At 43.0% G+C, this 19,668-nt stretch overlaps 1 protein-coding gene across 1 annotated transcript in view; it reads left to right on the forward strand.

Annotated features, from left to right (window-relative positions):
- Nucleotides 1-615: 615 nt before the first annotated feature.
- The window catches only part of UMODL1 (uromodulin like 1), a 59,502-nt gene continuing 40,449 nt past the window's right edge, over nt 616-19,668 (forward strand). The window contains exons 1-6 of the mRNA XM_009679507.2: nt 616-776; nt 954-1,095; nt 2,021-2,178; nt 8,070-8,312; nt 17,597-17,758; nt 18,155-18,261. Of these exons, the coding sequence (XP_009677802.2) occupies nt 2,091-2,178; nt 8,070-8,312; nt 17,597-17,758; nt 18,155-18,261 (600 nt within the window). The 5' untranslated portion in view covers nt 616-776; nt 954-1,095; nt 2,021-2,090. The remainder of the gene's footprint in view (nt 777-953; nt 1,096-2,020; nt 2,179-8,069; nt 8,313-17,596; nt 17,759-18,154; nt 18,262-19,668) is intronic.

A 19,668-nucleotide genomic window follows, 5' to 3' on the forward strand; every position in this document is an offset into this window, starting at 1 on the left:
TCCACTTCACCCACTATTGCAACACAGGTTTAACTTGCTGTTATTTGCCTTACCCAGACTATAAGCTTGCTACAATTGCCAGCCATAAGACTGAGCTGTGGACATGCAAAGTTTTATCCATGTTCTTTAACAGTCATAAAGCTGAGTATGTCCTCAAGTCTTTTAGAGTGTTAGACTTTCAAAACGAGGTATGGAGGTACTTTGGTTATAGAACGAGGTACTTTGGTTAAACGAGGTACTTTGGTTATAGAAGCTCTCAGTGATGAAGATGGTGACATTTGTTTTGTAGCCAACTCTGGAAAGCAGCAGCTGTTTAAGACATAAGGCAACCCCATTCAGCTATTTAGACTAGTAAGTGAGAGACCCCAAATGCAATCCAATTCAGATGCCAGTCTGGAAATACCCGTATTTGAAATTGGCCAGGACACATTATTCTTGCAGAAGGTTCTGAGTAATTTCTAAGGACTAGAGGTCATTTTTATTAGTGCTAGCTGAAAATTTTCAGTCATTTTTTTTTTTTCAGAAAATTTGGATTGTTCATTGAAAAATGATAAAAGGCCATGAAGAGAAATATTTATATCTGCAAACCGTGATTCACTGACTCAAGTTCTCTTCTTTTTATAGGTTAGATTTTCCAATCAGATTGCATCTTCTGTAAAGCCTGTGACCAGGGCCTCTCACAGTGCTTTCTTGTGCTAATAGGAGACGTAAATGATGAAGCTGTGGGATGCAGCCTGACTAGCCATCGTGGTACATGCAGGAAAAGGGCGGCTGAGGTACACAATCTGCTGAGGCATAGCAGCAGTGTTTCCAAACTAGAATATTTTGTTTTTTTCAGTTGAAATTTTCTCCTATACCCAGTTTCACCAAAAATATTTTTCAATGGACGTTTGGGCAAATCTTTTTTTTTTTTTTTTCTTCTGATGAGCCTCATGTTTTATCTTCCAAACCAGAAGAACAGCTCATAAGCACCTCAACACTACTTGGAGTTCTGGCTCTGCCCTCACTCAGATGATCTGAGCCGTGCACCGACTCCCTGTAGGCCTTGCAAGTTCTCCGAGGGCCTGGCTCTCTTAGCTTGTGAGTGCTGATAAGGTAACTGCCTGCCAAGGTTTTACAGAAATGATATGACTGATATTCTGAAAATACATGAATGAGGGAATTTGCAGTTCTGACTCCCTTTCATCTAGGTCTTTCATGCCCATGAATTTGTTTGCGATACTGTTATATGTCTTTAGTACTGCTCTGAATGTGTTATGTCAGCTCTGAGAGCTCTGTGATTTTCCATACATCAGTGTGAACTATTATAAAAATCATAAAAATATCATATTGTGTTTACTCCTTTTCTTTGTATAAGTCAAGCGATACTGCACTGGAGTAACTGTCCTGCATTGTAAAGCCACAAGTATGTTTCTCTTAGGAATCTGCCTTCCTAACTTACATGAGGAAGAGAAAGAGACCTTGATTTTTTAAAGGTACTGGTACATGCATTCTTATAATAAGCATTCTTATTTGCCTAGCATTGCTCTCATTTGTGTTATGCCAAAATTGCAATGAAATGAGGAGCACAGTGAGAGCAGATAGTGAAACAGCTCAAATTCAGGAAAAATCATTTACAGATAATCTACTTGCTTTTACTCTTAGTTTGTTTTCGAGGTACAGAATTAACCTTCAGGACCTGAATATAATATCACCTGATATGTGGACAGAAAAAAAATTCAACATATATATATATATACACCTGACAACTGAAGTATATACTAATCTGGCTCCTGGCTGTCGGGTAAGGGAGTAAGTGCTCTGAAGGATAAACATGGACTAAACCAGCAATTTTGAAATGTGTTTTTCTCACAGTGGTTGAGGGTGGGCCAAGGGAAGCAGGTAGAAAAGGCGGGTTCCTCGGGGAGGGCACAAAGGAAACTGCACCAGCAAAATTCCCACCGGAGCCTCTGTTTTTGTTGCTGGTTGTTATCACCCATCTGCAAAAGGCAAAAACAGAGCAGCTTTTTCCCTATTCCAGAAGCCCAGAGTAAAGACAATTGAGCTCTACTGCATTAGAAACGAAGCAAGAAGAAGGGCTGTTATCCAGCATGCCTGATACAATGGCCAGGATCACAGTTATTTCTGTTCTCGTCCTCTGTGCAGCCACACAGCAGGGAAGGGGAAATGAAATTACAGGTGAGTGATGAAAACCCAGTCAGAGAACCCTGGCTTTTATGTAGGATAGCTTAATTTGGATGTGGGATATCTCTTTATTGGAAATAAAATACGTGTGGTGGCCTCTCTCTGTCAAACTAGCAATGTCTCAACAACTATTTAAGAATCCTCTACTGATAATTAAACAAACAAACACAAATCTAATCAAGCCAAAACACAATATTTGCCCCCATCTCTTAGTCCCCAGGCAAAAGCCTTGTCATTTCCTTTTTGCCAGAACTGAATGAGTAGAATCGCAGCTTTATGTTCAGTAATGTCCAGATTTTTATGGAAAAGCTCTTTAAACCTTAAAATTTTTTAACTTTTGAAGGAAATGATGTAGTAATATACCTGGAAAATTCCTAGAGATGGATGAAATGAGGTTGTGGATGACGTGTTTTAACTTGTCTTACGGTATGGGGTTGTAACTGGGAAAAATCTAACCAAATTACTAAATTGTAATTGCTAAATTAAATCCTAACTTGTTCTTAATTCCTTGTTTAATTTATTTAGCTGGGAAAAAATTGTGATTTTTGGGCTGTTTTTGTTCCATCTTTTTAATTAATCGTATTGCAAGTCTCAGTTAAAATATGAGGCATATTTTTAAAGCCTTGCAGATTTTTCTCAGTTATTCTGTCAAATTCACATTTAAAAAAAGGTGTTGCTGTAGAATGGAGGTCAGCAGAACCCCCATTCTGCTGACATTTGAAGCCAATTATGTTGTCTTTAAAAAGAGTTTGGAAAGCCCAGAAAAACAAGTCCATAATCCATATTTCTTCAGGTTTTGAAGCCTTTGCATTTTAAAGCTGAGTTTGAACCTTCCCTGTGTGAGCCTGTTGCTTTTGAGGTTAGAAAAGTAAACTGTTACAGGTTACCCTGGAGATTACATCAAGGCAAGACAGAGCCTTGTCTTTGGCTCTTGCTGTGCTTCTCTGAGAAAAGCTTTTGCAGATTCAAACTCATGGTGGCATTTCTGGCACTTGAGCAGCTCTTATGAGATTTTCAGAACAGCCACTGAGTCTGTGGCATAGCTTCCAAGCTTTTATTATTGGTGATTTTTTGACTGTGCTCTCAGATACCAGGCCTGATTTGGGTTTGGCCTTGAATTCTAAGAAGAGTGCTTTAGGAGGCTTTCCTTTCAGCCTCTGCTCTGAACAGTTGCTTCTATTAATAAAGTGTTTGCTTTAATTGGTTTTGCTGTTGCTTAGCATAATAAAATTTGCATTTTTCCTGCCAGTGCTGAAAGCTGGTGGTTCCTAACATATAAACGTAAAGTTCGGAGATGATGGGCCTAAGGCTTAACATAGCACTACTAATGTCAGGTGGCTACCCTCTACTTTGCTATTGACTTTGGCTGTGTGTTGATGGAAAAACAGCCAGTGTAGTTTAATTCGGTTTGATAGCGCTGTAATCCCACGGGTGGGGGTAATAAGAACTGAAAGCCAATTTGCTAAAGAGCCCAAACTGATCTAAGCAATGTTGCCCAGGAGGAAACTGCTGTCAGTAAATAACTGAGTGTCAAAGCTCCCTTTAGACTAGATGGGCATGATGAGTGATAGTAAAGTTGGTAGTGGTGCTGCACCTTATCCTGTCACCCTTTATCTTGTCGCTTTTAGAGAAAGGTATCTTTGTACCACCATAGCGCTATATCAGATTTACTCTTTTGGCTTTGGCAGCTTCATTCTATACCTAATATCATTGTTTAAGTATGAAATATGATTTCATATCTGCAGATATGATTTCATATCTGCTCTGACAGCTGTAGTTTCTAATTATAAGCAGTGTCTAATTCTATACCATTTTACTCTCTGTTTCATACCTGTATTTGCATTGCACATTGCTGTAAAGCCTCAGCCACTTCAGCTGACTGTGGAATTTTTACCTTTCTAGTGCAATGTCCTTGCTGTAGCCTCAACTCTGCATTGAGGCACATGTCTGTGACATTCTCCTTACTCAGTTGCTCTCTTCGAATTCCTGCATTGCTTTAACTGTGCTATGATATGAGCTCTGGAGAAATGGAGGAATAACACTGACAAGGAGTCAGGCTACAGCAATTCTTTCTTAGAGCCCTACTCCATTGTGACATGATTTTATACTTTAACACTGTAATCCCTTAATACTATACTTTTTCTTTTTTATTTCCGTAGAACAAAAGTTGTCCTACTTCTCCCACTTTCCTTGATCACTAACAGGTATTTGTGTACATTCTTCAAAAAAACGCTAAATCCCAAATGTTTTGGATATTGTTTCCATTCCACTTTGGGTATTTAGCCATTCAGATCCAAAACTGTGGCCCAGCCTCTCAACCCTTTCCCTTCCAGCCACAGCTTTAACTCTGGAAGCACCTGTCTTCCACTATTATCTTACTCTTTGGAAGCAATCCAAATTTGGAAGGACCCCGATATGCTTTTTGTGCGCACTTCCAGGGCTGGCCTAGTCTGGATAGGGTCAAGCATTACTGTATCTGTCTCACATACATAAGCCTGATCAGAGTCCAGAAACAATTTTTTTTTTGTTTGGTTTTCCATGCCTACATGTCTAGAAGCATTTGCTGGGCTAGATCTTCTCAGAGCACTCCTAACAAGTGTCATGGAAATGCTTTACAAAATGCAAGGGCAGCTACCTGTTTCTTCTAAGGCACTGCCTTGCATTTTAGGTGAAACGGTAGTCAATCAAATGCATTGGATAAAAATAGCCTTTGATCTCTCATTTCTAATCTAGAACCTAGAGTTATTCTCTTGTCCCTCTCCCAGAGGGATACCCTCAGCACCAGGTGTGGAGAGGCCAGCCTTACTTTCTCTGGCTCACTTATATCCCACAGTGGGTACAGGGTTTTGTGATCCCTTTAACCCTTCATCCTGGCCACCAGCTTTCTCTCCTGCGTCAGGCAAGGTACAGGTTTGAGGCCCTCAGCTTAAAAAATGCCACGTCCCCGCTTCTTGCTGCTCACACCCATCCCCCTTGACTCTGTTCTTAAGGAAAAAAACACAACCACGGTGCTTTTTAATGACAGAAAAGCCTTTAAGCTGCTATCTCCGGAACTAGCCTCAGGGACCAGACGCAGAGGTGCCCTTCTTGAGGCTGGGGAGGAGGAAAAAGCAGGCGGTGGGATTTCAGGATATGCCCTTATTCCTGATATTCTCCTGCTGACCCTTTCTCAGCAGCTGCACATGGCTTCTTGGACCCTGCTGGGAGGACTCTAGCTCTCCCCGTGCTCTCTGTAGTGCTCCTGGCTGGCTGCTGTGAGGCTAACTGATCCCTAAGGGCTGGGGAACCAGAAGCTGAGGGGGCACCATGACTGGGATGGCTGGGGCCCCACCAGCTGGGGCCTGTCTTGGAGTACCCCAGTGAGGGAGCTGGGCAGGCTGGAGATTGTGGACAGGCTCACCCAGGAGGTGAGATCACCAAGCAAGTTTGCAGTGACCAGGCAGGGCTGAGACCAATCCGGGAAGTCAACCTGCAGGTCAGGGCCAGGAGTGGCACCAGTGATCGATCACCAGGCACCTCTGTGGGGCCAGGCTGAGTCTAGGCCGGGTGGTTGCCCGTGGTCAAGGTTGGGGGTCTGTGGCCGGGCTGGGCAGGGACAGGACCATGGTGGGGCTAGAGCTGGCACTGCTGCCACATTGAGATGGATGGCCCAGGCTGGGCTGAAATGGGGCCAGGGCTGGGTAGGAGGAGGCCTGGGGTGGGGGACAGGGACAGCAAGAAAGGCCCTGGGGAGGGGCCCTGGGGGCCCTGACAGCCCTCTGACCTCTAACGCTGCCGTTTGCTCCAGGACAGAGGGTGCTCAGCACAACCGCCTGCAGCCAGAGCAAGGTGCACTGTGGACCACTGTCATCGTCACCCCAGGGGGAAGAGGCACCTCATCCACACCCCACTCTACGTGGGGCCCTGTGGCCTCAGGATGGCTCAGCAGTGCCTGTGGGACCTGAGCCGGTGTCCGGGTGGAAATAAAGAAGGGCAGGGTGTGCAGAGCTGTGGGGCTGCAGGAGCATGTGCTCTGGGGCTGGTGGAAATGTGAGGCATTAGCACCCCTTTACCTAGGAAATTGGGGGGATGCTAATGGATAATGGGGAAAGGCTGAAGCCCACAAGTGCTTGCCATGTTGCACCCATTGCTTTCTGATCCAAATCTATTTTTCTTCATGGCCTTTTGAACTTCTAAGGCAGGGGATGTCTTTCAGGCTGTTCTTATTCAAACAGTTGCTAAGATTAAGGCTGGAGGAAGACCTCTTAGGTCACTCAGTTAAGCCAGCTTCAGGACCCTGTTGTGGCCTATGGTATCTGTCCTTGTGCTACAAAATGGATTTTCCTGTTCAAAGCTCTTTATATCAGCCCTGTTCGAATTCTGCATGTATCTTGTATTTAACAGCAAATGAAAGCACTTGATTCCTAAGCACCTGATTTTTTAAAATTGTTTTGTACATATTTCATCTTCTCTGATTCCTTAAGCTGTAAATATTTTAATTGTGTGTTTGTTGTATATACTGCATTAGCTTCAATATGTCTGTTGACCGGCTCTAGTCTCCTAAGACCTCTCGAAAATAGCAGTCCTGCCTTAGCTGAATCCCTGCAGCTGCTTCACATTTATCCTTATTAAAGTTCCTTTTGCTTCGTCTAAAGGATAGTATAGACCTTTTTTATTCTATCCCATCCCTTTCCCCAGTGGGACACAGGGCGACTCAGCCCCTCTGGCTTGTATAACATCTCCTCAGGAGATAAACTGTTGTCAGTGGCATGCTTGTAGGTTGCTCACTGCTCACTCTTTTACTCCATCTTTTGTTTGTTTGCTTGTTTGTTTGCTTGTTTGTTTGTTTAACTGCTCCTGCTCAAGTGCTTTCAGTTCTGTTACATGCTTTATTTAAAACTAATTTGCTCTCTGCTAAATCTACCCTCAGCACTGCTGATTTCAGAGTTTAGAAGTTGAGTCGCATTCTCAGACCTGTGTAAAATTATGTAGTTAATGAGCTTACCACTGATTCCATTTAAACTGAAGTCAATGAACCGTAGCAGCTCTCAGAGGACCTGGTATAACATTGTCTATTACAAATGTAGACAGGCAGCAGAGAAGCGCCAGGAATACCTTTTATGTCAGACACCTGAAAGTGCTCCCCAGTGATGTCTGACTACCCAGTTTTAGCCTACAGTAATGTCTGAAGGATGTCTTATTCCAGACATCTGCTGTGGCTCACCTACCTTCCAGTTGCTCATCCTTCGTTCCGTTTATGGCCAGTGGAGAAAGACAGGCACTTTGACGGCCTGCGCCTGGGGTGGGCATCTGAAATACTTGGATGACTTAGAAGTGACTATTCCTCTCCACTCTTTATAGAGACGGTTTAGGCTGCTGAACTTAAATACAGATGACTATGTGGTGGACAGCTGAAGTAGTGGATACAAACTCTACTTCTATTGTCCCTAGCTAAAAATATAGTATGGTTATTTTTTTCCCAATTTTTGTGTTTTCTGTGTTTCTGAGCACCTTTCCTCAGATAACTCTAGAAGCTCGTTGTCCATGAGCACGTATCTGAAGTTTGGAGCATATCTATTAATTTCCTTTACACTTATTTGGGTTAAATTGCCCTTTTTATGCTTCATACCTGAAGGCACTGAGAGCTATTTGAATTTTCTGCCAGCATTCATCTTTTTATGACTGAAATCATGCGTATGATGAGCAGTCACTAATAATTTTTTCCCCTGTCCATTTTCTGAAGTGACATTCTTCCTTAACATCAGCTTTCCTTGAAATCATTCATTTGTATTAGTTCTGTGGCTGCTATCTCATAATAGTTTTTTTAACTAGACACTGCAGGGACCTTATGTTGTGGGATGAAGAGTTAGAGCTGATCACGTTCTTTTCTGCTTTCTTCCCCCTAGAAAAAGGCCTCTCTTTGCTAGGCTACCATCTGTGCAACTATAGCCTGACTAGAAATGTGTTTAAAATGGTTGCCTATCAAAAGTCCTATGAGAAAAACACTTCCTGTGGAGGATGGATTCCATGGATGATTTGTCCCCAGACGTACTATAAAACACAGTATCACACGGTTGAAGTCCCTGAGACCATGAATCTTACAGATTGCTGTGAAGGATATGAACAAGTTGGACTCTACTGCTCTTTAGGTAAGTTTTAGTCGGATTAATAGTTGAAATAAGTGCTTCTACTGGAAGGTGATTCACTTAAACTGAGAAAAGTTTAATTCAATTCTGGACAATAGGTGAAATCAGTGAATCTGTAAAAAAACTACAGTAAACTTGGTCCAAAATGTTAAGGTGTAGACATGAAAGACTAATGTTCCTGATTCGTAGGACTCTGCCTGTTTGTCAGCCTTTCTCACAAATTCACCAGAGCATTAAAGTTCTAGGTGAGCATGAAGAAGACATTTACTTGTTTCCCATATAGAGGGCTCATTACTTGTCCTAATTCAGTCCGATATGTTTGGCCAAGCAGAGTAACTCACATAGCCTTGCCTGGTGCTGTGTCTACTCTGGATGAGGTTACATTTACAGTAAGAGCTTGAGTTGGAGCAGGGTCAGCTTCTGGACTGCTCACCTAGTTTGGATGTTGAATTCAAACAACTCATGGCCTTTGGGCAAATTGGTACCATACACTTTCCTACCAAAATTATATCAGGGCCTCTTTTCTCAGGGCTTCCTTGGTTACCCAGAGCCATGTTTACATGGAGGGCTAGAAACTGGTGAACCCTTTAGCAGATCTGATCTAACTTTTGCACTTTTGACAAGACTCCTTACTCAGGAAAAGGTTATTTTTGACTCAAGCTGGAACATTTTCCCCCTACCCCTTCAGGGCTATCCATTGCCAACAATCGATTCCGACTTTTTAGCACAATTCCTGAGAGTCACAGGTAGAAGTGATTTCTTGGGGAAAATGGCTGAAATCCTCCAAGAATCTCTCCAGTGGGTTCCTATGACAAAGTCCCTCTTGCTATTGGTTTACCAGATAAGGTGCATTGTTGTAAGCCAACATTTTTCCAGTAGAAGTAAAATGGTGTGAAAGGTTTGTGTGAGTCCCTTTTGGCAAAAGAGAAATTTATTTTGCTAAGTCCTTTAAGAACATCTGTAATCAAGTAAAAATCATGCTTGAAAAAGATTGTTCAGGTAGCATTTTGAGCTGGATTGTCTGTATTTGTTTGGGAAGATGATTCACGTTATACGCATGCAACTTTCTTTTATGGACAAAGCCACATGCTTAAGCTGAACAGGCATCCTGCATTAGCTGGGTAAGCACTGGATGATTCCAGCATCCAGAAAAATTCTGTAGGACATAATTTTGTCTCATATTTTCTGTATGACATTGCATTTTCTCCATTTTCCCTTTTCAAGTTATGGTCCTAGGAATTTACATGGTATCAACAATGTAACAAAAGATCAAAAAGGAAATATCCTATTGCAGCTCTGGCCCTGTCTTTGGGTCATATGCCTCGAGTGACTCAATTCTATGGGAATGTCCCTGAAGCGGCCACTGCATCAGATCACATAACGTGACATGAGTGGGTATGAACCATATGTCTTATCGTGTGATCTGTCAAGAAGAATGTGTTCATCTGACTCTGAAGCTGCTTCAATGCATTACAAAATGAACCTCCAAACAATTTTTGCAAGCTGTGTTCTCAGTAATTGCTAACAGAATATTGTTTTAGGAGGAAAAAGCTTTTATCAGGAAGACTGAAACACAGAAGTGGTTATTGTATTTTATTTGTTTTAAAAATGATTTACTAGGGGAAAAAGAATAAAAGCATAATTAGGCACACATCATCTCTCATTTATTATTTCCTGCTATTGTTTTGTTTCTGTGGCTGTTGCTGAATGTCCACCAGGGCAAAATTTGACCTGCAGGTTACAGAATTTCCAGGCAGCCTTGTCAGGCCGGCAAAAGACCGACTATTGATAATACATATTTTTCAAGCAGCAGTTCCAGATTGGTGAAAATCTCCAGGGGTTCTAACTCATGTTCAATACTTGCTTCAGTAAGATCTTTTTAATATACGTGCATGTGTGCACATTTGTACTATAAATAAATTAATCAAATGGCAAGGCTGAGAAGCAGTTGGAGAAAATTGCTTTTTAAATTCTGTAGCACAAAAGAATATCAGTGGCAGCCAAATGTTGAAGAATGATTAGCTAGTTATGGTTCTCTATTTGAATGAGAAACTCCATGCTTGGATGCACATTAGAAAAATGTTTTTTGGTAGCATAATTATATGTATTTTAGAAGCATCTCTAGCAAATGCTGAGGCTTGAGAGGTGTCAATGAGTTTATTTCATCCAATACTAAAAAGTCTGGAAATCTCCAGCAAAGCTTAGCTGTGGAATTTCGAATTCAATTTGCCACATTTTTGATATGCACTCTGGGTGCGTTTATCCATGAAATACTGTGATCATCCTGACTCCTTTCCTGTCAGACTTAATTTGGGAATAATTTAAACCATTAAGAACTTATACGCTTTCTAGGTGATTTCTCTGTTTAGATTATTCCGGTATCTTTGCTTTTCAGGGCACTAGTCATAAATTCTGTGAATGGTAATGCACTGTCTAGACACAGTCTTAAATAAATGATGAAAAGAGGAAACTGGAACTGCTGAAATTACTGCACGGTGTGCTGTTAAGCTACTGTTATTTTCTTCTTGCTATTATGCATGCTGGCATTCTTTCCATCCTACTAGGAGCTGAAAGGTCAGCGTGACTCTTCACAGTAACCTGTTTCTGGCCACTTTCCCACCTTCTCTTCTTGGAAGGAATCATTTACCCCTTCATGGGATATGACAAGCCCTGATTTTCTTATTTCTTTACTACTGGGGCAAAAATATCTATATCATTTGTCAAGTTACTCTAGTATTTCCCATTAGTTGCCTGTTGATCCATTAGGATGGTTTTAATCACACACAGACACACAGAAAAAGTACTTTAACTTTTTAAAATTAAGATTGCAAAGTCAAGTATCTAAAAGTTAGGAAATGCTTCTAAAGTTAGAATTAAATAAATGCAAATTTTGTTCACCCTCTTTGTGCCTATGCCTGCATTATTTTTTCTATTACCTGTTCCTCCACTGCCTTGCCCTGAGGACCATGTTCCCATATTGGGCTCAGAGATGATGGAAGCCTTTCTATTGAGCTTCCCAGCAGTGCATCACATCCTCCATGTTCGCTCTGTGGTTGAGTGCTCTGTTAAGCTTCTCTCTGAACAGAGAATTATTTATCACCTCTTGAGGTAAATCCTGGGGTGATTCACAAATAGTCGTTTATCTTCATGAAGCCTGTGTGAAGGGAAGGAGATTCTCTGTCTTACAGGTGAGGAACTGAGCTGCAGAGAGATTCAGATCAAACAATTTTGTATGCCCACTTTGAGACATCTAGGGTATGATCTTTCTTCAGGGCACTTAGTGCTGTCTTTAACAACTATACATGTTTGGAGTGTAGAGCCTAGTGTCTTCGATGGTGACTGTGAGTAATCCTACATTTGCTAAGCAGATCCCAGGGCTGCAGGTCAGGTTCCCAGAGCCTGCAAAACCCACATATCTGAAAGGTTGTTACAAGTTTGTTGTAAGAGACACTGTCAGCATCTTGCAGGAATTCTTTTAGGCAGGGACAGGGTCCAGTTGTCCAGGCTAGTTTTCCATTGCCTGAATCAGTGGCATGGTTGTTTCTCTTGTTGGCTCATTTGCCAGCCACCTTCCATATTACTGCGTAAGATGAGACGGGAGAGCTACAGGCAAGAGGCTCCTTCCTTATTTACTTATGAACCATCTATCCCTGTCTGATCCCCAGCTAGGGAACAAGAGTGCGTGTGTGTGATGAATGCTGGTACTGACTGGTACATATATACAAAAAGATTGAAATAAGAAGGTCCAGACAACTTTAATCCTGGAATTCTCTAATTTGACAGTAGTTGATTTGCAAAGTTAAGACCACTCTTCAATGGGAGTATGTTTTGTGTGTAAAACTTTCTAAGGTTTTCAGAAAACCAACTGTAAAGTAAAAAAGCGTTCTTTTTGGGTGCCCAGGAAGCTCCTCAGCAGAGCCAGGACCTTTCAAATCCTATGTGCAGATCTTTGCATGCTAGGTCTAAATGGAGCAGCTGGGAACAGCAGCTGGGAACAGCAGCACAGTTCTCTCCCCTGCTAAGGCCATGACCAGAGAGCAACAGGATGTAGGCATTGCCAGGGGTGGTAAGTATTTGTTGATAGGGCAAGAAGAGCAAGGCTCAGGACCTTCTCTGGCTTTTGGAGGCAAGATGTGCTTTATCTGTCCTGCTCCTCCCAAACCTGACTTGTTCTCCTCTTCCTCCAACGATGTGTCCCTCTGCTGGCGTTGTCCCTCCTCGATCCCAGCCCCTCACCCCTGGGTCCCTTCAATCCCAGTTTCTCTGCACAGCCTGCCTCATGCCCTCTCTTTCAGCTCTCTGACCTATTGCTCCCTGACTCTGGTCTCCACTGCCCCCATTACTGGGTCACTATCCCAGTCCCTCTGCACAGACCCTGCAGGCAGCCTCTTTTCCCCTATTATCCCTTTCCTTTGTTGTCTCCTGGTTCCTGTATGCCCTGCCAGTGCCTGTCCTCTCCTTCAGCTCCTAGCCAGAGCTGGCCCACTCTCTCCTTCTATTGACACCATGCTGATTGCATGTCCTACACATCTCACCTGGCTGTCCCCGCTGTGCTCTCATGCGTCCTTTCCTCCGGGGTGTCTGATTCCTCCTCCCTCCCTCCTTCTCCCTTCCCTCTTTTTCCCCATCAGCTTAAAGCCCTGTTTCAACCCCAAGCCTGCGTCTCTGCATCTCATGGCCCTATCCTCAGGCAGCCCTTGCTTTGGGCCCGTGTTCACTGGGCATTGCACACACCTTCCTCCTCTGTGGCCCTGGAGAGAGAGCTGCGGCATCCCCATGGGAAGGTATGAAATACCTGATGGGGTCAGGCCAGCCTCCCCCCCAGAAGTATGGGTCTGGCAGATCCCCGTGGTAAGTGCAGGAGGCTGATCCCACTCTGGGCTTGGTCCCTTGTACTGCCCCAGAAGCCACAGAAACAGGATTATGGATGTCAGAGTATATACTGAGTATATACACTGACATATATATACTGAGTATATATGTCAGAGTATCCCTGCTTGTTCCCTTTGGTGTCTGCTTATGGGCCTGCTATCCAGGAATTTGTCTAATCCCCTTTTGAATCTACTGATGCTGTCTGCCTTCACACCCTCCTGTGGCAATAAATTACAGCATTTCACTCACCTTTGCATAAAGAAGGATGTGGTTTTACCCATTTTAAACTAATTGTCTGCTACTGTGGGCTCTGGTGAATACTGTTCCACTTTTACCTTTTTTCTATAGTATCATAGGTCTGTTTCCATCTTCTGATGCCTAGGACAAACGCGGGATTGTCATCCTTTGGGTGAAAACTGGCTGCTCTGGGGGAAAGGAGGGAAAGGAAGGGAGGTTACCGTTGAACAAATTGACTCTCTCAGCATCTGTCTCCTAGGAGATCCCCCAATTTTGTGGTCACACCACACTCTACGACTGTTATATGGATATGCTTGTAACTGAGCTTTTGGTTGCTAGGCAGTGGATGCTGCATTTCTACTTCTCTAAGCTTAGGCAAATAATGAAGGAGAAAAGTCTGTGCTTTATCTGACTGATGGAGGTGTTTGCCAGCTTGCTCCCTGATGCTTACACTTGGCAGATGGCCTGGCTCCGGGTGACTGTCCCCAAGATGATCGAAGTGGAGAGCCTAAATTGAATTTTGAAGTGCATCTGGTGTGATGAGGCAGAAATGTGAGGTGAATCCATTCCAGTTTCCACTGATGTAAAAATGATGACCTTTAAATTTTAGATAAATGGGTAGTGTGGCACTCGGCCAGGATTCAGTAGTGTTTTCTGAGATTGCACGTGACTCATTAAATTCTTTATGTCACAGTTCAACATGCTAAAAAAAAAATGACCTGTGTGGAAAAAGCTGCTTTGGACACCATATCTGCTTGAGCTGAATCTTGGAGCTGGAGGGGTCTGGATGCCCGAGTTTGGCTCACCAGAATTCACTTAGTTTGAATAGTAAGGAATATTGGTGATATAATAACACAGAGAAATCTCCTGGTGTCAGTCTCTGTGCAAGGTCCCAGTGAGAAATGCTCTCTGGCTTGGAGAGCTTGCCAGAGGCAGTAGGCAGAGGGTTCGTTTCTCAGCCTTTTCCCCAGCATCAGGTGGAAGCAAATTGGTTAAGCGATTTACCCAGGGACATGATGACGATCTGTTGCAGAACTGGCAACTGGCCTTGCAGTCTGAGCACAGTGCCCTGCTCACACAGCCTGTCACCCTGGTGAGCCTCCCACCTCTAAACTTGCCTCCCTCTGTGGGAGGTTAACATGAAACAACTGCTCGAGCCTGGGAATGTGTAGAAGAATCATTCACAGAATCACAGAATGGCCAAGGTTGGAAGGGTCCTCTGGAGAGCATCTAGTCCAACCCCCTTGCTCAAGCAGGGTCCTCTAGAGCACATTGCCCAGGATCGCGTCCAGGCCGGTTTTGAATATCTCCAGCGAAGGAGACTCCACTGCCTCTCTGGGCAACCTGTGCCAGGGCTCAGCCACTCTCACACGAAATAAGTTTTTCCTCATGTTCAGACAGAGCTTCTTGTGTTTCAGTTGGTGCCCGTTGCCTCTCGTCCTGTCGCTGGGCAGCAGTGAGAAGAGTCTGGCCCCATCCTCTTGACACTCTCCCTTCAGATACTTGTACGCATTGATCAGATCTCCTCTCAATCTTCTCTTCTGCAGGCTGAACAGGCCCAGCTCTCGCAGCCTTTCTTCAGAGGAGAAATGCTCCAGTCCCCTCATCCTCTTTGTAGCCCTCCGCTGGCCTCTCTCCAGCAGTGCCGTGTCTCTCCTGTCCTGGGGAGCCCAGAACTGGACACAGTACTCCAGATACGGCCTCCCCAGGGCTGAGTAGAGGGGCAGGATCACCTCCCTCCACCTGCTGTCAACACTTTTCCTAGTGCACCCCAAGATCCCATTGACCTTCTTGGCCACAAGAGCACATTACTGGCTCATGCTTAACTTGTCCACCAGGACTCCCAGAGCCTTCTCTGCAGAACTACTTTCCAGCAGGTCAGCCCCCAGAAATTCAGGGGTGACTAAGGCTATATCACAAGGTATTGGGGCTTTAAACTAGAAAGTGGGAGGAGATTTTCTAGCAGTAGGATCCGTTTGGGAGAATGGTTCGCAGCGCCAGCCCCTAAGACACTTCCCAAGATGCCTGAGCCAAAAGCAGAGGCTGCAGCTCCGTGCTGGAAAGCAGAATAGGTGTGAGGACTCGCTAGACCCAGAAGAAACTTCAGCTGAATTGTATAGGGTTGATTTTTTGTTTTATTTTATTTTTTATTTTTAGCCTATCACTACACATCTGGATCTATGATGCAAAATGAACATTAGGTAGCGGGGCAAATCCTGCAAGACGTAAGGAAGTCATCCTTTCATCAGGGCTGGGGGGCAGGCTCCTTATTCACCATCAAAAGCTCTTATGTGTCTAATGCTAACTCTACTTGAATGATGCTCACAGAGTTGTTGAAGTGTGCAATCATTGACTGTATACACCCAAAAGATATGCACAGAGCATACCAAACATGACAGAAAATAGTGTGGGAAGTGCACTGACCCATGTATTCTGGGCCCATATCTTTGAAATTGCATGTGCAAATAAAATGCCTGCTGCTGAAAGGTCTTATCTCAGGGCCTTCACTCGTCTGCAGCTTGTGAGTTTTAGTAGATTTTCCAGCAGAGCTGTGGACCCCCATCACTAAATTAAGCTTACTTTTCTTAATTACTTTTCAGAGATCCTTAACAAGTAGACCACGGACCCCGAGGAATATAGAAACATAGGCTCAAAACCACAGATTTCAATGGACTATCTCTTTATGCGAACATGACTGCATGCCTTTTTGCAGAAATGGCTGCAAATTCTGTATGCTGAGTTTTGCGTGCTTAATTTTGAGCCTGATCCCTACGTTGTAAATTGAACTGGGGATTTGCAGTATTAAAAATGAGATCTGTTACAGAGCGTGCTAAAAAGCCAAGGCTCTCTGTCTGCGGTAGGCTCTAGTCTACTGTGCATTAGCAGAGGAGAGGATCTGGAATGTGCATATGCTAACACATTACATAATTTAGTTTAAATCTTGACTGATCAAGATCACTTGCCTGTTTGAGAAGGTTACTTTGCTGCGGAAAAAAGTCAAAAATTCAATATTCCCTTCCATTTCTCAGAAACACTAGTTTTACTTTTATTCAGAGGCTTGGGACAACAGAAATTGAAAACCCATGGAAATTGGCAGTTCATGATAGATTTGTAGTTTGCTCTAGTGTTTTATAGACCTTTAATTTGCAATTGACTTTATTATGAGAAGCGTATTTCTCCATTAGAACCTGTTTCTGTAGCAAGAATCATCTTCATTTTTCTCCTGGCTGACTTTAATTGCCCAGTAAGTAGATTGAGAGTTAATAAGACCAAATAGCTAGCTGTAGGCACAAAATGAATGGAAAAGAGAACCGAAATTTTTATCCCAACTGGAAAGAATAGAGCTGAGCATTACTTGGAGCTATATTTGAGAGTGTGGGTGAAGGTGATGTTTGTAGATCTTAACTATATTTTTTCTTTTCCCCGGAGAAGAGTAGGTGTTGGCATTGAGCCACGACTGCTGTTTACAGTTGGCTTGGGAAGCAGAAACCACCTGCCTTAGCTACCCTTTCTGCAGGGTTGTCTGCCATGGGTTAGCGAGCTCACGGGGTGCATAGCTGATACTGAGTGAGTGGATACTGTCGGGTTAAAGACCATGAGCTAAATTCTGCTCTCCTGTCCCTAGGTGCAACCCCTTTAATTGTAGCTGAGAACAGCATTTATCTCAGTTTTTGTGTAACGTCTTTGATTATTATAACTAAAGGTTAACTTTTTTTGCAACAAAAGGTTAAAGAAGATCTCCTGAATTCTAGCTTAGACATTACTTGTTTGCTTTGATCATTATATTTTATTTGAATTAGGCATAGCTGATATCAGGTACATTTTCTAATTTTCTGAATTTTGCAGTGCTTCAGTGTCTCCATATTTAGGAAATATATATACATGTTTATATATATATACACACACATATATGTACACACACAGATACACATACATATACCAAATTTTGGAAAATTATCAGTTCAAAATTTCTGTAACAGAACTGTTATGAACAAGAGAAAATTCTGGTAACGTTTTCACTTTGGAAATTAAATAATGGTTGCTCTTTTCTCCTCGTGAAACCCTCAGAACAGACACACTTTGAGAATGAGGAGGAGGTGTTTGTTATAAATTCAGAAGAACAATTTTATGGAAACAATGTTCTATATTTTGGTCTCAGAAATGTTTTTGTTACTTAGCACTCAATAGATCCAGTGTATTTGCCTCAAGACCTGGTATTTGTCCAATGGAGAATATGGTAACATCTGATTATCCTTGCACGTTCGATACTGAGTGTCCGGGGCTTAAAAAATGCTGCAGCTCATCCAAAGGAGGAGGCTGTGTGGATCCAGTGCCAGAGGGTATGCTATTGGTAAATTCAGAACTGCTTCTAATACAAAAATATGCTTTATTTTTGCTTCTGAGGGTGGGAGTGGGCAGAACAACTGTTACCATAGCTCTTCATAAAACAAATATAGAAATCTGTTATGGATCAATTCCAGGATATTCAATTTCAGTATTTGAACCTGTGAGCCCTGAACAGCAGGTGCTACAGGTTCAGTGGACCTTGCTCAAGCTCTTCTAGCTAGCGCTGCTGTCTGCAGCATATGGTAAACGTAGCGGTAGCTAATAGTTTTATGTGGGCCCTTCAAAATTTCAAATTTAAACTGGGCTTCAGTTTCTCAGGGCCTTCCTATAGCTCTGGACTGAGACATCAGACCTCAGATGATTTGGCTGCTTAATTTTATTCCTTTCAGAAAGAATATTCTGGTACAATGTGACAGTGCTTGTTAAAATGGATTTTAAGGAATTAATCAGAGTGGATCCCCACCTTTTGAATCATTCACGCCTGTTACACTCCATGGTATGTACAAATTAAAATGTTCTTGTGTGTTGCTCATTGCATCAGCATTTCTGTTACTCAGTAACCACTAATTGCTTCAATTTGGAAAGGATCTCATAATCCTCTGTGCTGAGCAAAACATCGCTATCTAGTTGCTCCCTCTTTGTTCCGCAAGATAATTATTTTTGGCCCTAATATATTCCTGATAGCTGAATGTCAACTTCATCCTCAAGAACCTCAAGCAACGTTGATTTAACAGCTTCTTTATTAAATTTTTCAGGTCTCTTGCAAGGAGAATTTAAAGTTTTCATGCTCTAAAATATGATTTTTCTCCCGTTTAAATGATGCCTGCTTCAGCTCAGTTCAGTTCGAGGTCTGTGACAGTCAGACTGGACTGGGATTTCAAGACCTGCAAAGTGTGATGTATTCCAATAAGGACTTTTGAGTTGAACTTTTCAAGAGACAAATCTGGTCTGTGAAACAGGGATCTACATGCAAGGTGGATTGTGCAAGGCTAGAAGTTCCCCTGTCAAAATCTAGGAATATGGCACAGGACTGTCTCTGAATTGGAGGCATTTCATTTTCATTCTTACTATATCGCAAGTGGTGCTCTGTGAGACAACATGGTATTTCTTTTTCTGTAGGACCAAGGCTCTGCCTCGTGCATGGATTAGCAGTGACCATAGTAACTGTGTGTGTATAGTCACATTACGGCAGAACAGTATGTATCTCAGTATCCCAACTACAACAGATAAGAAGAGGCCGAGGCAAGCATCTCTAAAGGATGATCTGTCTACAGGAAGAATCGGGCTACAGACTAAAGCGGTGTTCAGATCCAGTGGCTTTTTCTCTCCATAGAGTGGTATTTAGGAACTGGATTGATGAACGAGGGCAAAGACCCCAAACCATAAACTTGAAGCGTTTTCCTAGTACATGTCACCATTTTATGGAGCACACCAGGCTTGGATGTCATCCCTGAAAGGTATCCAAAAGGGAAGTTCCCCATTACAGTTCACTTTCATTTCTGTTCCTCCCCAGTTTCCAGCTGGGAGTGAGCAAGTAGCAAAGGACTCTCCCACCATAGTCTAGCACTGATGGACAGGAGAACAGAAATGATAGCAGTAACATGGGGATTTAAATGAATTTAGTTCTTCCTCCTGCCTAAATTCTTCCTCACTGTATACTAAAAAACCCAGAGACGGTGGTTCTGTCCTGATGTGGTAAGAAGTAGAGGGTAATGATCTACCAAGGCTTACCTATCTTGGCCTCAAGGAAGCTATGACAAAAAAATCAAACACGAAAAGGAGGCTTTGCAAGGAACCGTTTCTCAGGAGAATGTCCTCTAGGCCCTGTCTGCTCCACCAACTCTTCTTCCAATCCTCAGCCGGTCTCAGTGTCCCCCCCCTGATTTGTGACCTGTGGCTATGA

The sequence above is a fragment of the Struthio camelus genome, chromosome 1, assembly GCF_040807025.1.
Source record: "Struthio camelus isolate bStrCam1 chromosome 1, bStrCam1.hap1, whole genome shotgun sequence".
NCBI classification, from domain to species: domain Eukaryota; kingdom Metazoa; phylum Chordata; class Aves; order Struthioniformes; family Struthionidae; genus Struthio; species Struthio camelus.